Source organism: Cariama cristata, unplaced genomic scaffold (assembly GCF_000690535.1).
Source record: "Cariama cristata isolate BGI_N322 unplaced genomic scaffold, ASM69053v1 scaffold1948, whole genome shotgun sequence".
Taxonomy (NCBI): Eukaryota; Metazoa; Chordata; class Aves; order Cariamiformes; family Cariamidae; genus Cariama; species Cariama cristata.
The window spans coordinates 78685-96101 of record NW_009631487.1 but is presented as its reverse complement, the minus strand read 5'-3'; the positions used below and the strand labels follow the sequence as shown (position 1 = coordinate 96101).

Here is a 17417-nt window from a genome sequence, read left to right as displayed (position 1 = left end):
AAATGCATTCAGTAGCCATTTCAATTTGAGACCTTGCCTTTGACTTATTCTTTCCCTTGCTCCAAAGAATCTCCCTGTTGCAAGGACCCATGGGTGTGCTCCCACGGATTTTTGCTCATGAACAACAGCACAAAACCCCTGAATTTACAGTTCTTCATTAAGAACACAGTTGTTTATCAGACAAGGAGAATTAACTACTATAAACATCTGAGAGATGCAGAAAAAGAACCCTGGATGTTGTCCTTTTCTTCCAAAGTAATTTGGCTCAATGAAAGTACTTGCAACTTAGGTTTTCAGTAAACCACAATTATTTATATAGAAGAATAGGTTGCACAGAGAGGCTTCCATAGCAAAAAAAAGGTTCACTTTGAAAAGAAGCTTCAAATCAAGTTCTACAAAAGAAAGGACTAGGTAAGAGGGAGCCCAGTAACTGGGTAAAGAAACCATCATAGATCAGCAGCGACTTTAGCAACTGGACCCCATGCATTTAGAACATCTACAGACAACAGCAGACACGCAGAGGAGTGGCACCAGCATGACTTGGTTTTCTGTTCAGTCTTTCAAAAATGATTCAACTGGTTTTAGTTTGATGTTTCATTGTAAAACCCACATTCCTGGGGTATCTGCAGGTTTCTAACATCACAGTACAGAAAGCCCACACCATCCAAAAGACCTAAGTGTTTAGGAAACTCAAAGAGATGAAGACCCTGCCTAGCTCATTACGTGCTTAGTTTGTAATACACACAAAACGTTGCCAGGCAGACAGAGGAAACAAGAATCCGTTTGCAGGGATTATGTTACAATGCCCTGAGATGAGAGCAGCCATCACCCACCAGAGCCAGTCATAATTTTACCTGGGCTAGCTGCTCATTTTTTCATTATTTCCAATGTCCTTTTTGTTTGTTTTGTTGTGAGCATATTCAATTCACTCCCGGCATTACCTCCAAGTAAGAGCATTAACTGATGACAGCCAACCACCCATGTAAGTATGGATTTATCTTATGTAAGCATCAATTAATAATTTTATCTGCAGTATTATAAGGAAATACTTACTTTATAACCATTTCCATGTACTAAGGATTCAGTCAACACAAATATTCATGTTTTACCAATAGAAAAGCACAGCCACACATACACACAGAGCAAAGATAGGGTTGCTGCCTCAAGGGCTATGAGCCCTGCCTTGCCTCAGAGATACCCAGATCTGATTTAGCCTTCCAAGAAATCAGGTATTAGGCATAGCAATGAATTTATAACACGGGCTGTGATTTGCTCTGAGGAACACACATATTGCCAGAGGAGTGGTTAACTTAGTCAAGATATAATGGAATTACATACAAGAATCCCTTGGAGGCCTCGTTTGGTGCTCTCATTTTCTACTTCAGTTACCTGCTTTTCATATCAGTATCTTTTTTCTCCCCAGTATGCAAAAGCATGCTGCTAATACAGTGATTTGTTATAATACAGTGATAGTTCTTCAATAAAGTAATTTTAAATGCAAATTACAGACTTCTAATCGCTATGCCCGATTGCATCACCTGGAAATAGTTTGTAGGTAGCCAATTTAAAAACAAAATTTAAACAATTTAAAAACAAAATTTAAACAAACTTTGAAAATGTCAATATATGAAATGCAACTACTTAAAATGTGAATTAGCTTTAATAGCTGATTTTACAATTCATCTGTCACTATCTAATTCTAAGATACAGGAACAGTGTACATTCAAGTAATTCTAGGATGATACTAAAAAAAAGTGAGCAATCATATTTCAACTTTTTAAGTATGTAATTTCCCATGAGTTCAAGTATCTACCCTTGGCTTGACTTGGTAAGCTGCCACACGTGAGAACAGCAATGCTGATTTGTTATTCTCTAAAATTCATAGTTTGAAACCAAGATATTTAATGATTATATTTTCATTAATCATACCATAAAGAAAAGTTCTGACCAGATAACTGGATACAAAAAAAAGATTATGGGATATACCACTCAAGAACAAAAAAAATCTCCAGCTTACTTAAGGTCAACCACAATAGGACAATACAGGTCTTAGTTTTACAAACTCGATTCCTTTATCCAAGTGAGTTTTTCAGAAAAAAGTAAATAAAAAAATAAAAGGTGACTGCTTAGCTTTGGAGCTTGATAACTGGTAGCAAATATCCTGCACGCTATTGCAGGAATCTATCTACCGCACTGCACTCTCATCTATTGCAGCATATTGGAAAAGTCAACACTGCTGTCGCAAAGCAACCCAAGATTTCGTACATCACTCATTTTCCTTTCCGGATTTTCACACTTCCCAATTCCCGTACGTAAATTAGCTTCCTTACCTTCATAATGTTTACTAAGTCTGTTTGATAATAGCGATCTTGGTGTGCATTAGCAGCTGCTAAAGTGAGAAGATAATCATTCCTTGCATGGATAGCCTTGGAATTACACTCGGATCGTCGTGCTTTTAACTACAACAAAACATGGAAGTTAAAAGATAGATACTAATGAGAAGCTAAATGACCAAACATGTATTAATAGTAAATTAACATGCATATGTATGTATTAATATAGTCAAAACTTCAAGGGATTAATAGCTCAACAGTTTTGTTAATGGAAAGGGGATTTCTAATGTATTTTTCTCTCATGCAGTTGCAATTTCACATGTGGTCTTCAAAGCACAGTTACAGCTCCCACTTGAAAAACTTCCCTTGTAAATTAGGTCATATGTAATTCTGCACTCTGAATGCATGAAGAGTGCTTTTATCTCATCACTTGCTCCAACAATATACCTTCCAAAATGTCAGTCATCTCTAGATTCCAGAAAGCTTTGGTTACACGCCTCACAAAATTAGCAGCAAAACTTAAGTTTTCCTTATACTCACCTTTACACTTGCCTTCTGCAAGCTTATTCTTGACTGAAAAAGACTAAGTTTGGACCTGAAACAGAGATTAACAGAAATCATTATTGTCTTGTACTATTTCTACGAAAGTACGGGATAAACAGGTGACTGCACTTCTGCAAAATTTTAATTTAAGTAACATTTGATGCCTAAATTTCTATTTCTATAGTTTTAAGTAAAGCTTAAGGATCAAGAAAAATATTACAAAGTATGCTAAGCTACATCAATAGTATCTTCATTGCATGTTCTGAAATCTTTTGGAAAAAAAAATCTAAATACATCATGAAAGGGAAATTGGGTGGTGGCTGCAACGTGAGTTATTTTGGTGTTTGATGGATTTTGAGTTAGCCCTCCAGACTCTATATATAGTATAGCCCTCCAGTGCTATAAATGGAACTACTGGTCTTCTGAAGGAATATTAATGCAAAATCATTAGTAATTATGTTTGAGGAAGCCGGAGGAGTACCCACATATGCACACGTACTTTTAAAAGCAGACTTGGTCTGATTTTCACATTTGGATTCATGAAAGAGAAATTAGAGAAGTACTTTATTAGCTATTTGAAAGACGATAGTTTAAAAAGTAAATAAGAAAACAAAATCAAATAGCTAATTTCATCTGAACAATACTCCAGTATGAATCTGTCCCAAAATTCCCAAGCTCAATTTTTAGGTTGTTTTGCATGTTTGCTTTGGTTTTTTTACTTTCTTCAGGTATTATAGGTAATCTTACTAAAGTTCTTGTTTTCATCATCCAGCCTTCATAAAGTGAAAGACAGAAAATTCTCTAATGAAATCATAATTTGTTTTCATTCCCTGAGAACAACTCTGAGTAATTTCTATAAATAAAATAAATAAATAAATTTGCGAGAAAGGGTGAGGCAAACTCCCATAAGACAGGCCAAACTCCAAACTGAAAACATCTAAGTTACATGCTTTCCTTATAGGAAGGAAATCAACCTTTCTAGGATGTCAAGGAGCATAAAAACCTAAAGTCTGAAAAATGGAAAATAGTATCCCATCTCCTCTCCCTCCTCAAATGGACTGATAACACATTTGAGATCAGTGGAGAGAAAATGAAGTAAGCAGCCTTTAATATCAAAAAGAGTGCCCATTCACACACTGTCCTTTGAAAATGTGAAATTAAAGCAGTTAAGTTTAACTTCCTCCCTAAAGACACCAGCGTACATAAGTTAGACTTTACTATCAGGGCAGTAGCATGCTCAAAATGGTTACAGAAATGTATATAAGTAAAAAGAAAAAAAATTGGCACAAGCTCATTGAAAGCAATTATCTTTCTTCGAAAATAATATCAAGTGTAAAAACTAATACAAGTACAAATCTGCTTTATACACATGCAATTATTTATACATATGCTATTATAAAAACATACTTGGCCTCAATATCAGCTTTCTCCCGCACTGCTTGAGCCATCTGTTCAGTCTCAAAATATTTCTTTTTGCCTTTAGCTAAATCTTTTACTGTCTCTTGTAATTCAGCTTGGATCCTTGTCAACTGGTCCACGCACTGAAAAAAAGCATTCAGGAAACAAATATTAATGAGTGTTTGCATCCAAATAATACTATCATCATCGTTTTACTACTCTTCGTTACATTTTACATGGAACAACGCGGTCTCCAAGTCACTCCTGGTCAATTATTCATGCTATTCTTTTAAAGCTGATCAGAACATAAAACCGTATTTCTTTCTTTTTCCTGCTGCTTTTTAACTATTCAAATTCAACGATAACTTGCAAATTAAACTTAAAAGTTCTGAACACTTTGGATGAGGTAATTAGTTGAAATAATTGGAATACAATTGGGAAAAATCCAAAGGCATTCTACTGGAGGAGATACAAAAAATGATTAATCTTTCCTTCTCTGAAATTCAAAACATAAGACAAAAGCTACCATGTAAAACACAACACAACAGCAACAAGAAAAATCTGATAAACATTATTTTAAGAGCTCATTTTTCTTAAAGTGTTTTGAGAGCTTTCCAACAAATAGGGTTAAATCAGAAATCAGTGTTATTCACAAAGAAAACTTACAGGCTTAAAATGCATAGTCAAGGAGTGAAAATAATTCCATCTGTTTTCCATACATCCAACGAGTGTTATGACATATATTTTAATGTCAAAAAATAACATTCGAAGGAATAGCAGAAAAAATTACTGTACTGGTTTTGGCTGGGAGAGTGTTAAATTTTCTGCGTAGTAGCTGGTATGGAGCTATGGTTTGGATTTGTGACCAAACAGTGTTGATAACACCGGGATGTTTTCGTTACTGCTGAGCAGGGCTTACCCAGAGCCAAGGCCTTTTGTGCTCCTCACCCCACCCCAGCAGTGAGGGGGCTGAGGCGGGGGCACAAGGAGTTGGGAGGGGACACAGCCGGGACAGCCGACCCCACTGACCCAAGGGATATCCCACACCGTATGACATCATGCTCAGCAATAAAATCTGGGGGAAGAAGGAGGAAGGGGGGACGTTTCGAGTGACGGTGTCTGTCCTCCTAAGTAACTGCTATGCGTGATGGAGCCCTGCTTTTCTGGAGATGGCTGAACGCCTGCCTGCCGATGGGAAGGTGTGAATCAATTCTTTATTTTGATTTCCCTACTAAACTGTCTTTATCTCAACCCATGAGTTTTTGCACTTTTACCCTTCCAATTCTCTTCCCCATCCCACCACGGGGGAGTGAGTGAGCAGCTGCGTGGGGCTGAGCTACTGATCGTAGAGAACCCACAATTACCACAACATTCAGCAATTCTCCAAACATCCGACCAGCTTCAAAAAAAATTCTGGGAAAGGATCTATGTTAAGTAGAAAAGCTCTACTTAACAAAACAAATGCGGGTTATCAATGTCTAGAATGATACTGTCTTTAAAACAGATTTGTAAAGATTTTCTTTCACCTAAACTAGCTTAATACATGTAGGAGTGATAGTTCAATGCATTTATATTTAATTACACATATTACAAACTAGACGTGGTCATCGAAGGCTCCAGGCAATACTTAGAGGCAGCGCCTCAAGCTTGCTTAAGGAAACCAGTTTGCCTTTCTGTCCTTCAAAGACCAGACCCAAGGTCCCACCTCTTTTCACACCATTACCCCATAACCCACTTCTCCCATTTGAGGTGCCACACACTGTCCTCCTACTGAACGCCCCTCCTAAACACCTAAGGTTTTTCGTTACGCTAATGATTAATGCATGTAACCTCCTTTACAAGCACTGCAAGATTAATAAGGTGATGTAATCCAACAACGTAACATTAATTTTACAGTATTCAACAATTGTTAAAAATAATATCCATCCACCTGTCAAAAAGAAACTTTTTGTTTCAGTCAACAGAAATTGCTTGTCTTCTCACCACACAATTCTGCTCTCACTAAAAATGTCAAATTCTTTTCTGGCTATAAAGTACACAAAAATTAACAGACTTTCACACTAAAACCAGTATTTAATGTGCGCAGACCAATAAAGGAATGGGCTCCATAAGGCAGGTTTCGTGGTGGGTGGTTTGGAGAGTGGCGCAGGGCAGGATTGGGTTTTTTGAAGACCTCTGAGTGTATGATAGAAAAATGAAAGGTAGAAAAATCTGTATATATTGGACATCTGACAGAGACCTAAAATGATTTCAAAAGGACTGGGTTTTTGCTACATCAATCAGTATTTTGATCCCTGAAGCCTCCTGCCAGCATCAAAAAAATTAAAATATCAAATAACCCCAGTTGTTAACACGATCATTTTAAAAGCATAAAATAATCTTGCTTTTGCATCTCTGAAGAATAAAAAAATGTCAGGAGATTAGATGCCATTTAGGGGGTTTGGGTTGGGTAGACACTGGTTGTATGTAAAAAGCTGTTTCAGAGAGCTGACAGAGATGGTTTCTTGTTGCATTGCCTCCTTGCCAAATGATTTTATTCTATTTGCCTTTCAGTCTTCTGATACAGATCCGTGCAAACGTCTGCAGTGCTGGCCACAGCACCTTTCCTGAAGATACCTGATGAACATACACTGCAGCTCTCTGCTTTGTCTTCCAAGGCCAAGATATGAAACCACACATCACTTATGGGATAAGCTTACAAGGTCTCTGGGGAAAGATAATGGCAGAGGGTGGGCTGCTGCCCTCAAAACAGCCTTCTCGGCTGTGTCCAAGAGCCGCTGAGCGAGGGCAGGGGATCAGTTTTCTTCAGAGGTCAGACGTGGTCTCCAGGAGACACATTTATTACCCCTGCTCCAGAGTCATCTTGCGATTTAGCAGTATTTTTCAGCAAATTATGATGAGGTTTTTTGAAATTGTTCCAGTTTAGCATTAAAATGGGCCATAAAAATGAAGTTTCTATGTGCTACCAAGTCAAAGAAGTAAAGGTTTACAGAAACATCTGGAAAATAAAGATGACATCTCATCAAGAGCAACTCAATACCTACTGCAATTTTGGAAGGAGACGCCGCTTCTAATAGAACCTCTCTTTTAGATGGGCATTCCAGTATAACGTTACAAGTATTTTACTGACTCTGAATTTCAATTTTTATAGGCTCTTGTCTGGATGGAGGTCAGCATAACATATTATTTATCTGTTTGGAAATCCAAACGAAAAGGCAAGAGAATGCACTGCATAAAATGATAAATTTGTTCTGAAGGAAAATTAATACCACCAAGTAGATGGTTATTCCACTTTGTAGAAAAAGTGTATCACTGTTAGAATACTTTGAACCAGAAGTACTGCCCTGATAATTGTAATAACTTGTTCTGCCTATTCAAAAGCGCAGTGAAAAAGGAACCTCTATCATTTATGTAAATTCAGAGAAGTGGTCCCCACTTCTACTGCTGACTCATGAACACTGAACTATCAGCACTTGTAGAAGAATAAAACTGGAGATTATTTACCCAGTCAGGATACTATAAAATTGCTACAGCATTGTTTGGAAAGCTTCACAGAAAAATAAATTTCCACCGGACAATAAAACAGCATTAATAACATTAATTTTTCCTCCAGAAAAACAGATATTGCACTTGCTTCTCAGAGCTGTACACTAATTTGTTCAGAAACTGAGAGCTCATGTTATGCTAACATCTATTTAGAAGTTTGTAGCCAAATATTTTAGAAAATACTACTCTAGAACATGTAACTAGGTAAGTTACAGATAGCTGTCATCACTTTTTAGCCAACAAAACTGAAATGGTGTGTTGTTTGGGTTTTCTTTGTCTTTCACCTTGAACGGATCATTCAGCCTACCTCAAATTAAACCCAGAGGCGATGTTAATAAACACTCGATAATAATATACGGAAGGAATATTTACAACTGCGAACTAATGCTTGAGAAAGCGTGTTCCACCAGCATTTCTATTTCCCTCCTTATATTATGTTTTGTCCAAGCCACACAGTGAGCATTTCAAAAGACCGTTCTTGAAAACTTCCAAAATGTATATTTGGTGCAGCAGTGACTTTTTGTAAACTATGATCACTCTTTAAGACAGGAGGCTTTCTCCTCGCTCCAGCAAAATCCGCAAAACACAAACACAAAATAATTAAAATACGAAGACTACTTATCTTTACACAAATACACATCACTGTATTTTTAAAACATGCCTTACTGCCTTATGGAAACAGATGGAGCATCGCATTTTATTTGAAACACGTTCTGTATTAAGAGGTATGGTAGAGACCTCTTAAGACATAAACGACTTTCAAATGCAACAACCAATTACACGGAAGTCAAGCTCACTTTTTTCCTTGAACTGCACTATTTTCTTTGCATGGATTAACACATCAATTATAGTGGCTTTTGGAATACTTACTTGCGATACCTTTACAGAAGGTGGCTGGATAATCTGCATTCTACATCTTCAAGACCGCACAAGTCATTCCTTCACCTTTAAGATACATCTTTTCTTAAAATCAGAACCTATCCTAACAAAACCTACTTGCAATTGTCACTGCAAAACCAATTCAAAGTAATTGCCACAGCATGATGTTAGATTTGCAGAGATAGTTTTGACCAACTGTGTGTCACATTTTAAAAGACTCATGTCCAAGAAATTTTAATTTCGGGTAACATCATTTGGAATTTTGATTCCCCTTCAACAAGCTGGCTATTTACTTCTGTAACAAAAGTGCATACGTATTTTAGAAGTGCCACACCAAAAGATTTTTAATAACTATTTTTTCTCTAATAAAAATGACAAAAGTTTAAAGAACTTATTAAAGCACAAATACCTTCTTCAACTGTTGTTCCTTAAAGCACCGTACAGTCCTGGCTGGTTCAGAAATTAAGTTTTTATAGTTCTCACAGATATTGAGTCGGGATTGGGCCACTTGCATTGTGCCTTCTAGAAGCGATTTCCAAACTGAGTACATGCTCCTAAAATAATGAAACAGAGAAAGGTTGTGGGAAGGAAGAAAGGGAGGCCAGGCATTACACTGAAAGTATAGGTTGGTTTACATAACAGTGGCATACATTCTTCCAAGGATTGCTTTTAAAAATAAAGCTAAAGCACAATCCCTCATGCTGATCTAGCAAATATCTCCACTTTTAACAAAATTTTTAACCAAAGTTTTACCAAAAGTAAATATTTTCCCTCCTGTCCCTGTTTTGTGATTCAATTTTTTGGCAAATACTTTCAGTTGAACCTGTTGCTCTAATGGAACGGACCCTACAGAACCCAGCAGCCAAAGCCAGATCAGATACTGACCATTTTCTCATAAGATCATGGACTTTGTGATTTTGGGCGTCTTGCGATCAAGCAAATAGTTATAGACTGCTCATCAATTTTGCCTCAGCTACCTGTAGTTCCTTCATCCTGTGTAAGGGGCCAAAGACAACAACCATAGCTGCGTAGTGAGCTTTGCAGAGCCCCAGTAATTCACCACAAAAGCTCAGAAGCGCCCAAGTCAGAAGGAGAAGGTGGAGCAGGGAGAGCAGGGGAAGAAGGCGACAAGTTCCTTCCTGCAGCTGGCAGAGAGGAAAGATTGCTGGAGCTTGCAGAGTCCAAGTACTTGGTGACAGGGAGGGAGGGGGTGGCAGGTATTTGGAGAAGACCTCTGGGCACCATGGCTGTATCTGACGGCACGAAAGTCTTGCTGAGTGGGGAGCAAACTGCAGGTAGGAGGGGTCTGTCTGTTATGGGAGCATTTTATATACACTTAAGGCTGATAATTGAGTTTATTTCTTCTTACACACACAAGTGGTGCGAAAGTACCGAAAGTCCAAATTACAGATGTACCCACAATGTCTTCCTGTTTGAAATAAAACTTGTCAGAATACAACAAACACATTAAAACAAAGTATCTTAAAACTTTTTCAAAACATTTAGGAGGTACTATTCAAAGGTGGGAGGCATTCAGGAACTGAGTCATTTCTGTCCTTTTCTGCGTTATGATCCACCTTTCATGTTAATGAAACGAAGTTTTGTAAACAACTGTTTCTTGCTTTGTGCCCTCCTTGCTGTCAGATGTGATCTTTATGAAGAACGGCCTCCTAAAAAGAAATCTGTTGCTTTCTTTTCCTACGAAGAAATCCACATGCTTATTACTCTAACCTTAAAGCTATTTACTAACATATACATTCAGATATAAGGATTAATACCCAACAGGGTGCACATAGTTGCTGTCCTGTTGTTTTTCCAATCTTCCTAAATTATTCGAGCATTAAACATCTATTTAAGACTAATCTCACTATTTCAGAGGGAAAAAAACTTCATTTTTAACTGGCAATGCTCTACAACAAAGAAAAAAATACATCTTAACTACAGAAGAGCAGTGTTGTTTCATTGCTGAGTAAAATAATTATACAAATTGAAATTATAAAGACAGCTATTTTGAGATATCCAACTGTTAAATTACCTATAATCACTTCGTTCATCAGCTTTTACTCCAAGCCAGTCCTTCTTTAAGTATTGGCTAGCCAGCTTCTGAATGCTCTGTTAAAAGAAGGGGAAAAAAAAGGTTAAAAATAAGAGATATCTAAAATAATACTTTCGCTCCTATATCAGACAAGTGATAACCTGACATACAAAGAAGCAATCAATCTATAGTATTAGCAAATTACTACAATGCAAGATTGTTATTTTTATCCCTTTTTATATTTTTGTTTGACTTGAGTTTCTGTTGAGAACAATCAATGAGTGCCATGCTAATATTCTAAATCAGAGGGACTCTAGCTGAGATCTACACATGCACACCTCAGCTCTGAAAATATTTCTGCACGTGACTAACCCCAGCAAGACCAATACTACAGAAGACGTTTGAGCACTGTGGGGCGGAATCAGAGGCAGGAATATTGCAAGTAAAATGTCTCAACTTGTCACAGCTATAAGAATCAAAAAATTTTATTTAACTGACTGAGGATGTGGGGTTCTGAGAAGCAAAAACATATCTGGTCATTTATGTGCCCAAACTGAAATGCCCAAGTTTGATCATTCAAGGTCGCACCGTTATCAGTGAACTGAAGAAGCTCTATTGCACACAGGATCAGGGCTTTACTCAGAGGATTATAATAGACTAAAGATTGAAAAATGCAGTTCATTTTTAATTATCATTTTAATTATTAATGTTAATGACACTCTTTAGTCTCTGCGTTTCACTTTGCACAGTCTCAGAAAATCAATAACAACATTTTCATATTGAAGCTCAGAGAGCAGGAAAATTTAATTTGCAAACAATGCAAGGGAGGGGGAGTCACTGTCACAGTGGTCTCTCCTTTGGCCTGTAATCTCATTTAACAGTATATATCGCTTATGAATTGAGTATCGTCACATGGAGAAGAGGACGTGTACTATCCAACTCATGGAGTTGGATAACGGGTTTACGAACACTGGGCAGCGTTCCCGTTTCTTCAAAAGAACCATCACCAGAGAAGCACACTCCAGCTTTTGTATAAAAGTCTATTTAGCAAAGAAGTGGGAGACGTAGGTTGAAATTCCCTTTCCAGCTAAGAAAACTCAACCCCACAGATCTTTCCCGAAGAGCGTATCCTGAGGAAAAGCCTGGGGTGAGACGTCTTCGCATCTGACCCATTCAGTGAGAGGCATGGCACAGTAGAATTTGTTACATTTTCCATACTATACTTAAGATGCTATCACCTGCTAGGACAGCCTTTAAGTTCTCTTAGAGAAAAATAATCAGAAGTATCTCCAAAAGCACAACCAGATTTCATTCTTGTCTTACCAGCCCATTTGATGCTAAAATTTTATTACCGAACTTACAATCCGATTGATGCGTCCACATAGAAAAATGTTAATTGTTGCTAATATATCATTAGTAGAAAACATACGCTCCCTCATATTAAATACACCTTTTTCACCTTAGAGTCCAACTCCAACTGCTCTGAACAGACCTGCTGAGATGGGTACCAGTTTTTGGTGTTAATGGTGCTTACAGATGGGTTTACACTCATAGTCCTTGTGAAGCCAATTGCCGAGAGTTGTTATTTCCCATTCTGAGTTTCCGCATCTTCCCAAGTCACCTTCCCTGATTTCCATTGCACTTTTTGCTCAGTTAAGGATCACTTTGAAATTCCACATCGATATTTCACCATCTAACATGAAATTCGTGAATACTGTTCATGCATACAGTCAGTAATTCTTCTCACAGGTAAACTTATGCCTGTAACTATAAATCCTTGCATTTCCATTGCAGTTTCTTCCATTTTTTTTTTTTTAAAAAGATGCACAAATCGCATTAAGTAGCTGTTAAAAATCCCAGATAAAAGGAAAAATAACATTTCCTTTAACTCTGGCAGAGCAATTTGTGTTGAGCTTTGGAGCTTTATTGGGTACCCTGGTGCTATTTTCATGTTTCCATCCCTTCTGTATCAGACTCCACCTAAGAGATCTGCCCCAAGATGTGGAATAAACATTCACAAACACAAAATTAACCACAAAAGAAGCTCACTGGCAGTTGAGGACAAGGTATCCCAAAATTAAAGACGCAAAAAAGTCACAAAAGGGATAAATAAAGCCATTTTTGCACATAGAAACCCTATTACTGATGTCAGCAAATCAGCTATAAACCTAGCATGATTAACGATTTATTTCCAAACTGAACAAGCTCGCCACCAAAATCAATGGAACATCGAAGAGAGGGTTCCAGCTGTGTAGCGAAGATGTCTGATCATTCGGTATTCATCCCTGAAAACGGATAAACCACTTGTTGGCATTTCACACAAAACTGCTCGAGGCGAATGTATGGTTTTTAATTAGACCAGTACAGTAGGTTTGCTTTCTTAAACTTTATGCTGAATGTAACCTTTTCTGTATGAGATCTTCCTTGTTCTGTTCTCAGTAACACTTCTTGTTGTGCTGTACTGAAACAAAGAACACCACTGTTGGGCTGAAGCGGGGAAGTCAACTGATTGTTTAACCTTTGGCATCTCCCGACTTCACCCGCAGCCTAGGAGCGTGCTCATTTCTTCCTCGAAGGTGCACATCGATGACATTTAACAGGCTTGAGATAATGCTACTTAAAGGCAAGAATAAATTTGTAGAGAGGCAAGAACAGAAGTCTGTGCAGAATGCTCTCCTAATTTCAGTATTGTTTAATGACACATTTCTTTAATGTTTATTTAAAAGTAACTTTAGAGAATGGGACAGAGCTTGACTGAGTAAAGGCGCTATCAAAAATTGCAACGTAAATCCCCATCCAAAAGTTGACTGAAATCCATAAAACCTCTCCTTCCTCTCAGTTTCACTGGGCTAAGGACACTTGGAGTGTCACGACTTAAAACGCTGTTCAGGAGAAGCAATACTGCGAGGCGGCTGTATCTGCATCCGCAGCCACCACATGGCTCGTGAGCCCTGTGTCCCACTGCGCGGGTCTGCCTCCAAAACCCTTCATCTCTGAATAAACACTAAAACAATTTTTAGTATAAACATGTAAAACCATAGTTCACCAAAACTACAAAACCAGTCTGCTCTCAAACAAGAAGGTTTTTTGATTTAATTTTTCCACTTCATTCTAAGGTCTGTATCACTGAATTTGAAAAATTCAGTTAATTATGTTTTAAAAAAAATTGTTATTACCATTAAAGTACACTATTTTTCATCAATAATTATTGACATGAAAAGTCAAAAATGTCTGAAATCCCCTGCAAGCACTGTGCAACCTCTGCTCACCCTCTGTCGAAAGAAATGTACTTGGTGACTCTGCTTGTGTGTGTTATTAACACATTAAGCAGAATTTAGCAAGAGCAAATATAAAATAGTGTATACAGACCGGTTGTCACATAAACCCAATTTTAATCCATCTGAAGATGACACATATCATACCTCCATGTCTTGGTTTTCCCTTCCTCCCCGCCACCAAAATGCATGTTGTATCGCTATGCTACAAAAACGTTAATATTACACATTCATGGGTACTTCAGCTGCTTGCAAATGTGCCTAACAGATGGATGGATGGAACATAAAATGGTGTCAATCAATCATCCAAGGAATCAACACCTAGAAATGAAATTCTGCTGAAGGGAAGGAGCATCAGAAAATCAGCATGGTTTCATGTATGCTTGTATTCCCCAGTGCTGCAGCTCCTGTTTGATGTTCCCTATTACCAGACCTTACCTCAAGCCTTTTACTGGTATTTTCTAGTAAGGCCAGTTGTGACAAACACTGGGGGAGGAAAAAAAAAATTGCCATAATACTAACAGCAAGTAATTAACAACGGAAAAGGAGAGAAAGATGTCCCAAATTAAAAGATCATGGCTAGAGAAGTATGCGGCTTTATAAATGACTCATTAATGATGCCTTTCAAAGCAGTCCCAAGACCTTTGTCTGGCATGATTGAGAGGTGCTGATGACAGCCAGGTCCCGTAAAACCTATTATTGATTGCAGAAAGCATGGTAGACACTAGCTGATGTAACACTGAGTTTTGGAAAACATCTATCAACTGGACAAATTTAGTGCTCTTTCATTTAGGTGGTTTCAATACTTTGCATCATTTTGATCACTTCTCTTTATCAGAAAAATCCATCAACCAACCCCTTTTCTCTTGCATTTCTAAGAAAAAAAATAATCTACACTCTGCTATTACTGTTGCACTAAAAAGGAACCTTGAACCGAGAAGGACAGAGAAATACTGTCCTCTGAGTAATCTCTAACATTCAGCGATCCAAGGAACTCCAACATAGGCTGCAAGCAAACAGCCCAAATAATCCCTCCAAGTGGGAAAAAGGAAATGGAAGGTAGAAAAAGCCCAGCCAGCAGGCAAGGTCTTAGGGAACATGCTAAATCTGCGGCTGGCAGACGAGAAGGGCGTATGGAGAGCAGCTGCTGTAACAAGGCTACGACCGAAAAGCTTCCTCTGGCCAGGCCGCTTGCAGCGGTGGTGGGACCCTGACGCAGCCAGCGATGGGGAAGATGCAGAGAATGAAAGCAGGAGAAAAGGGGAGAGTTCCTACCTGGAACCAAGTCCGAGTTGGGAAGATGATGTCCTGGGTGTTTAATATTTGTTAGCTACTACATGATGTTCATACACTATTTGTCGAGTTTGAAGAGCAGCTTTTCCAAGCACTGATCGCTGACAAGTGCAAAAATATAATGCTTTTTTTTTTCCCCACGCATGCATGCATGGCAATTTGTTTGACTGGTCCTTGAGATCGCTGCCATGTATTACACACCGCAGCAGCAGCTTTCTGACATTATTCTGTTTACTAAGTGGCATTATTTTGTTTGCTAAGTACTCTTCTGGCAGGCAAACACTCCACAAGGGAGAGGTTTTTAGCATCTCTCTCTTTACTTGACTTCTTCTCTGGGAGGAGCGGGGTTACTCCCAATTCAACGGACTTCACAGAAGTTTGGAAGCCAGTTATAATATTCAACGCCTGCAAATTAAGGCTGTCCAACAGCAGCAAGAAAAAGTAATAGTTTTATTACACATAAATTCTTATTATCAGACCCATCCATTGCTTATGCACAAGAGAGCTTTGTTTTATGTTTAAATGCAAAAAAAAAAAAGTTCAGTAACATTGGACGATTATTCTCATTGTGAGTTGCATGTAAGATGGAAAATTAAATTTCATTTCAGTACTGCTGGTTCTTCAAAAATAAAATTGAGTTACATTAAGACTTTCTTGCTGTTGTAAGAACAGCAGTTTGACTGATACCAGATATTTTTAAAATCATATTTTCAGTTATAGGGTTTAGTTTATAGTTATATAGTTTAGTTATACTCTATATTTATATAGAGTAAGACTGGCTGAGAATGAAGAGAAACTGCCATATACAGAAAATCCTCCAAAAAGAGAAGGAAGAAACCCCACACAACTGAGCTACATGAAATTCCTTCATTTTGAAGAATCTCTCTGCTACAAAAATGAAAACAACTAGATGCATCCAAAAAAAGACATTTCAGATGCTCGTGCTTCCCCAATGCTCTCAGATTCTTTTCTTAAATCAGTTGGATTTTACATGACTTCAGCTGGCTCAATGAGTCTGACTCACTGACACAGCGAGATGCTTAGTGTCAAAAATTTAGTAGACAGCTTTATCAATCATACAGATGTTTTTTTCACAAGCTTGAAGAGTAACCTGAAACATATTTTACACTGTTGCCTATCTCTTCAAAACATTTGGACAGGGAGAAGGGAACGTGTGGGAGCAGAAAGCGCAAGGCAGTCTGCATGGTGAGGACTCCAGCTCCTGAATGCAGAAGAACAATTTAGGCTCAATATTAAATTCCAAGATAGTTATTAAGTGTTCACAGCGATTATTTAAAGTAGTATTTTATTTACGAGAGCTAGATTCAATAAAACCTTTAATGATTTAATGAGAATGAACTCCGTTCAGCACAGACTCAATTCAGGGATTCCACGCGGGATATAACTCAGTCCAATTTACACTATAAGCTGACGCCAAAAACACTGTCAGACACAATTATTTTGCTCAGAGTCTACACAGGGCCTTAGGCAATGAGACTGTGACTAAAGCGCCGCCGCAGCACAAATAAAAATGAAAACAAACCACGTAACAGGCAGCACATAGACTTCTACAGCGCATCCTAATACTTTCTAAAAGGTGCAGATGAAAACTATGCCAGGATTGTTTATCTGCATTGCCTTTAATACAGTTAAATGATTGATAAAAGAGGTTTCCCTCTGCCTGCAGCATCCATTGTAAAACTCCCCAGAAACATTAGGAAAGGCTGGTTGTCTACTGTAAAGCTGCATCTCTAAACATGTTGCTTCTCCTTCCTGGAGATGGGGTATTCCTTCCTACCAGTAGATGATTCCAGTTCCAGTTTCACTCTTTCATTCGCAATTTCTTTCCAAGCTGCTTCATTTCTTTACTTTTTTATTTGAAGCATGACAAGAAGGCAGAGGAGAACAAAGGGGAAAGATGAAAAATCCATTTGCAGCAGTTAAATATCACCTAGGGCACTCCGGCAATCAGGTTTAGCAAAGGAAAAGGCAAATCTCTTATCCTTCATGGGTTTTGTTCATTTGTTCAGTTACAGTGAAGAGTTAAAACTGTTACTTCACTGGAAGCGTGTCAATTCCTTCCAAAACCTCTTGCTCCTGGAGTTTAGCATTACT

At 38.0% G+C, this 17417-nt stretch overlaps 1 protein-coding gene across 1 annotated transcript in view; it reads right to left on the bottom strand.

The window, feature by feature from the left end:
• Positions 1-17417, bottom strand: part of FCHSD2 (FCH and double SH3 domains 2) — a 158663-nt gene that overhangs the window by 64731 nt on the left and 76515 nt on the right. The window contains exons 3-7 of the mRNA XM_009705961.1: positions 10735-10811; positions 9109-9253; positions 4284-4417; positions 2874-2928; positions 2331-2459 (exon numbers count right to left, since the gene is read on the bottom strand). Coding sequence (XP_009704263.1) covers positions 2331-2459; positions 2874-2928; positions 4284-4417; positions 9109-9253; positions 10735-10811 — 540 coding nt within the window. The remainder of the gene's footprint in view (positions 1-2330; positions 2460-2873; positions 2929-4283; positions 4418-9108; positions 9254-10734; positions 10812-17417) is intronic.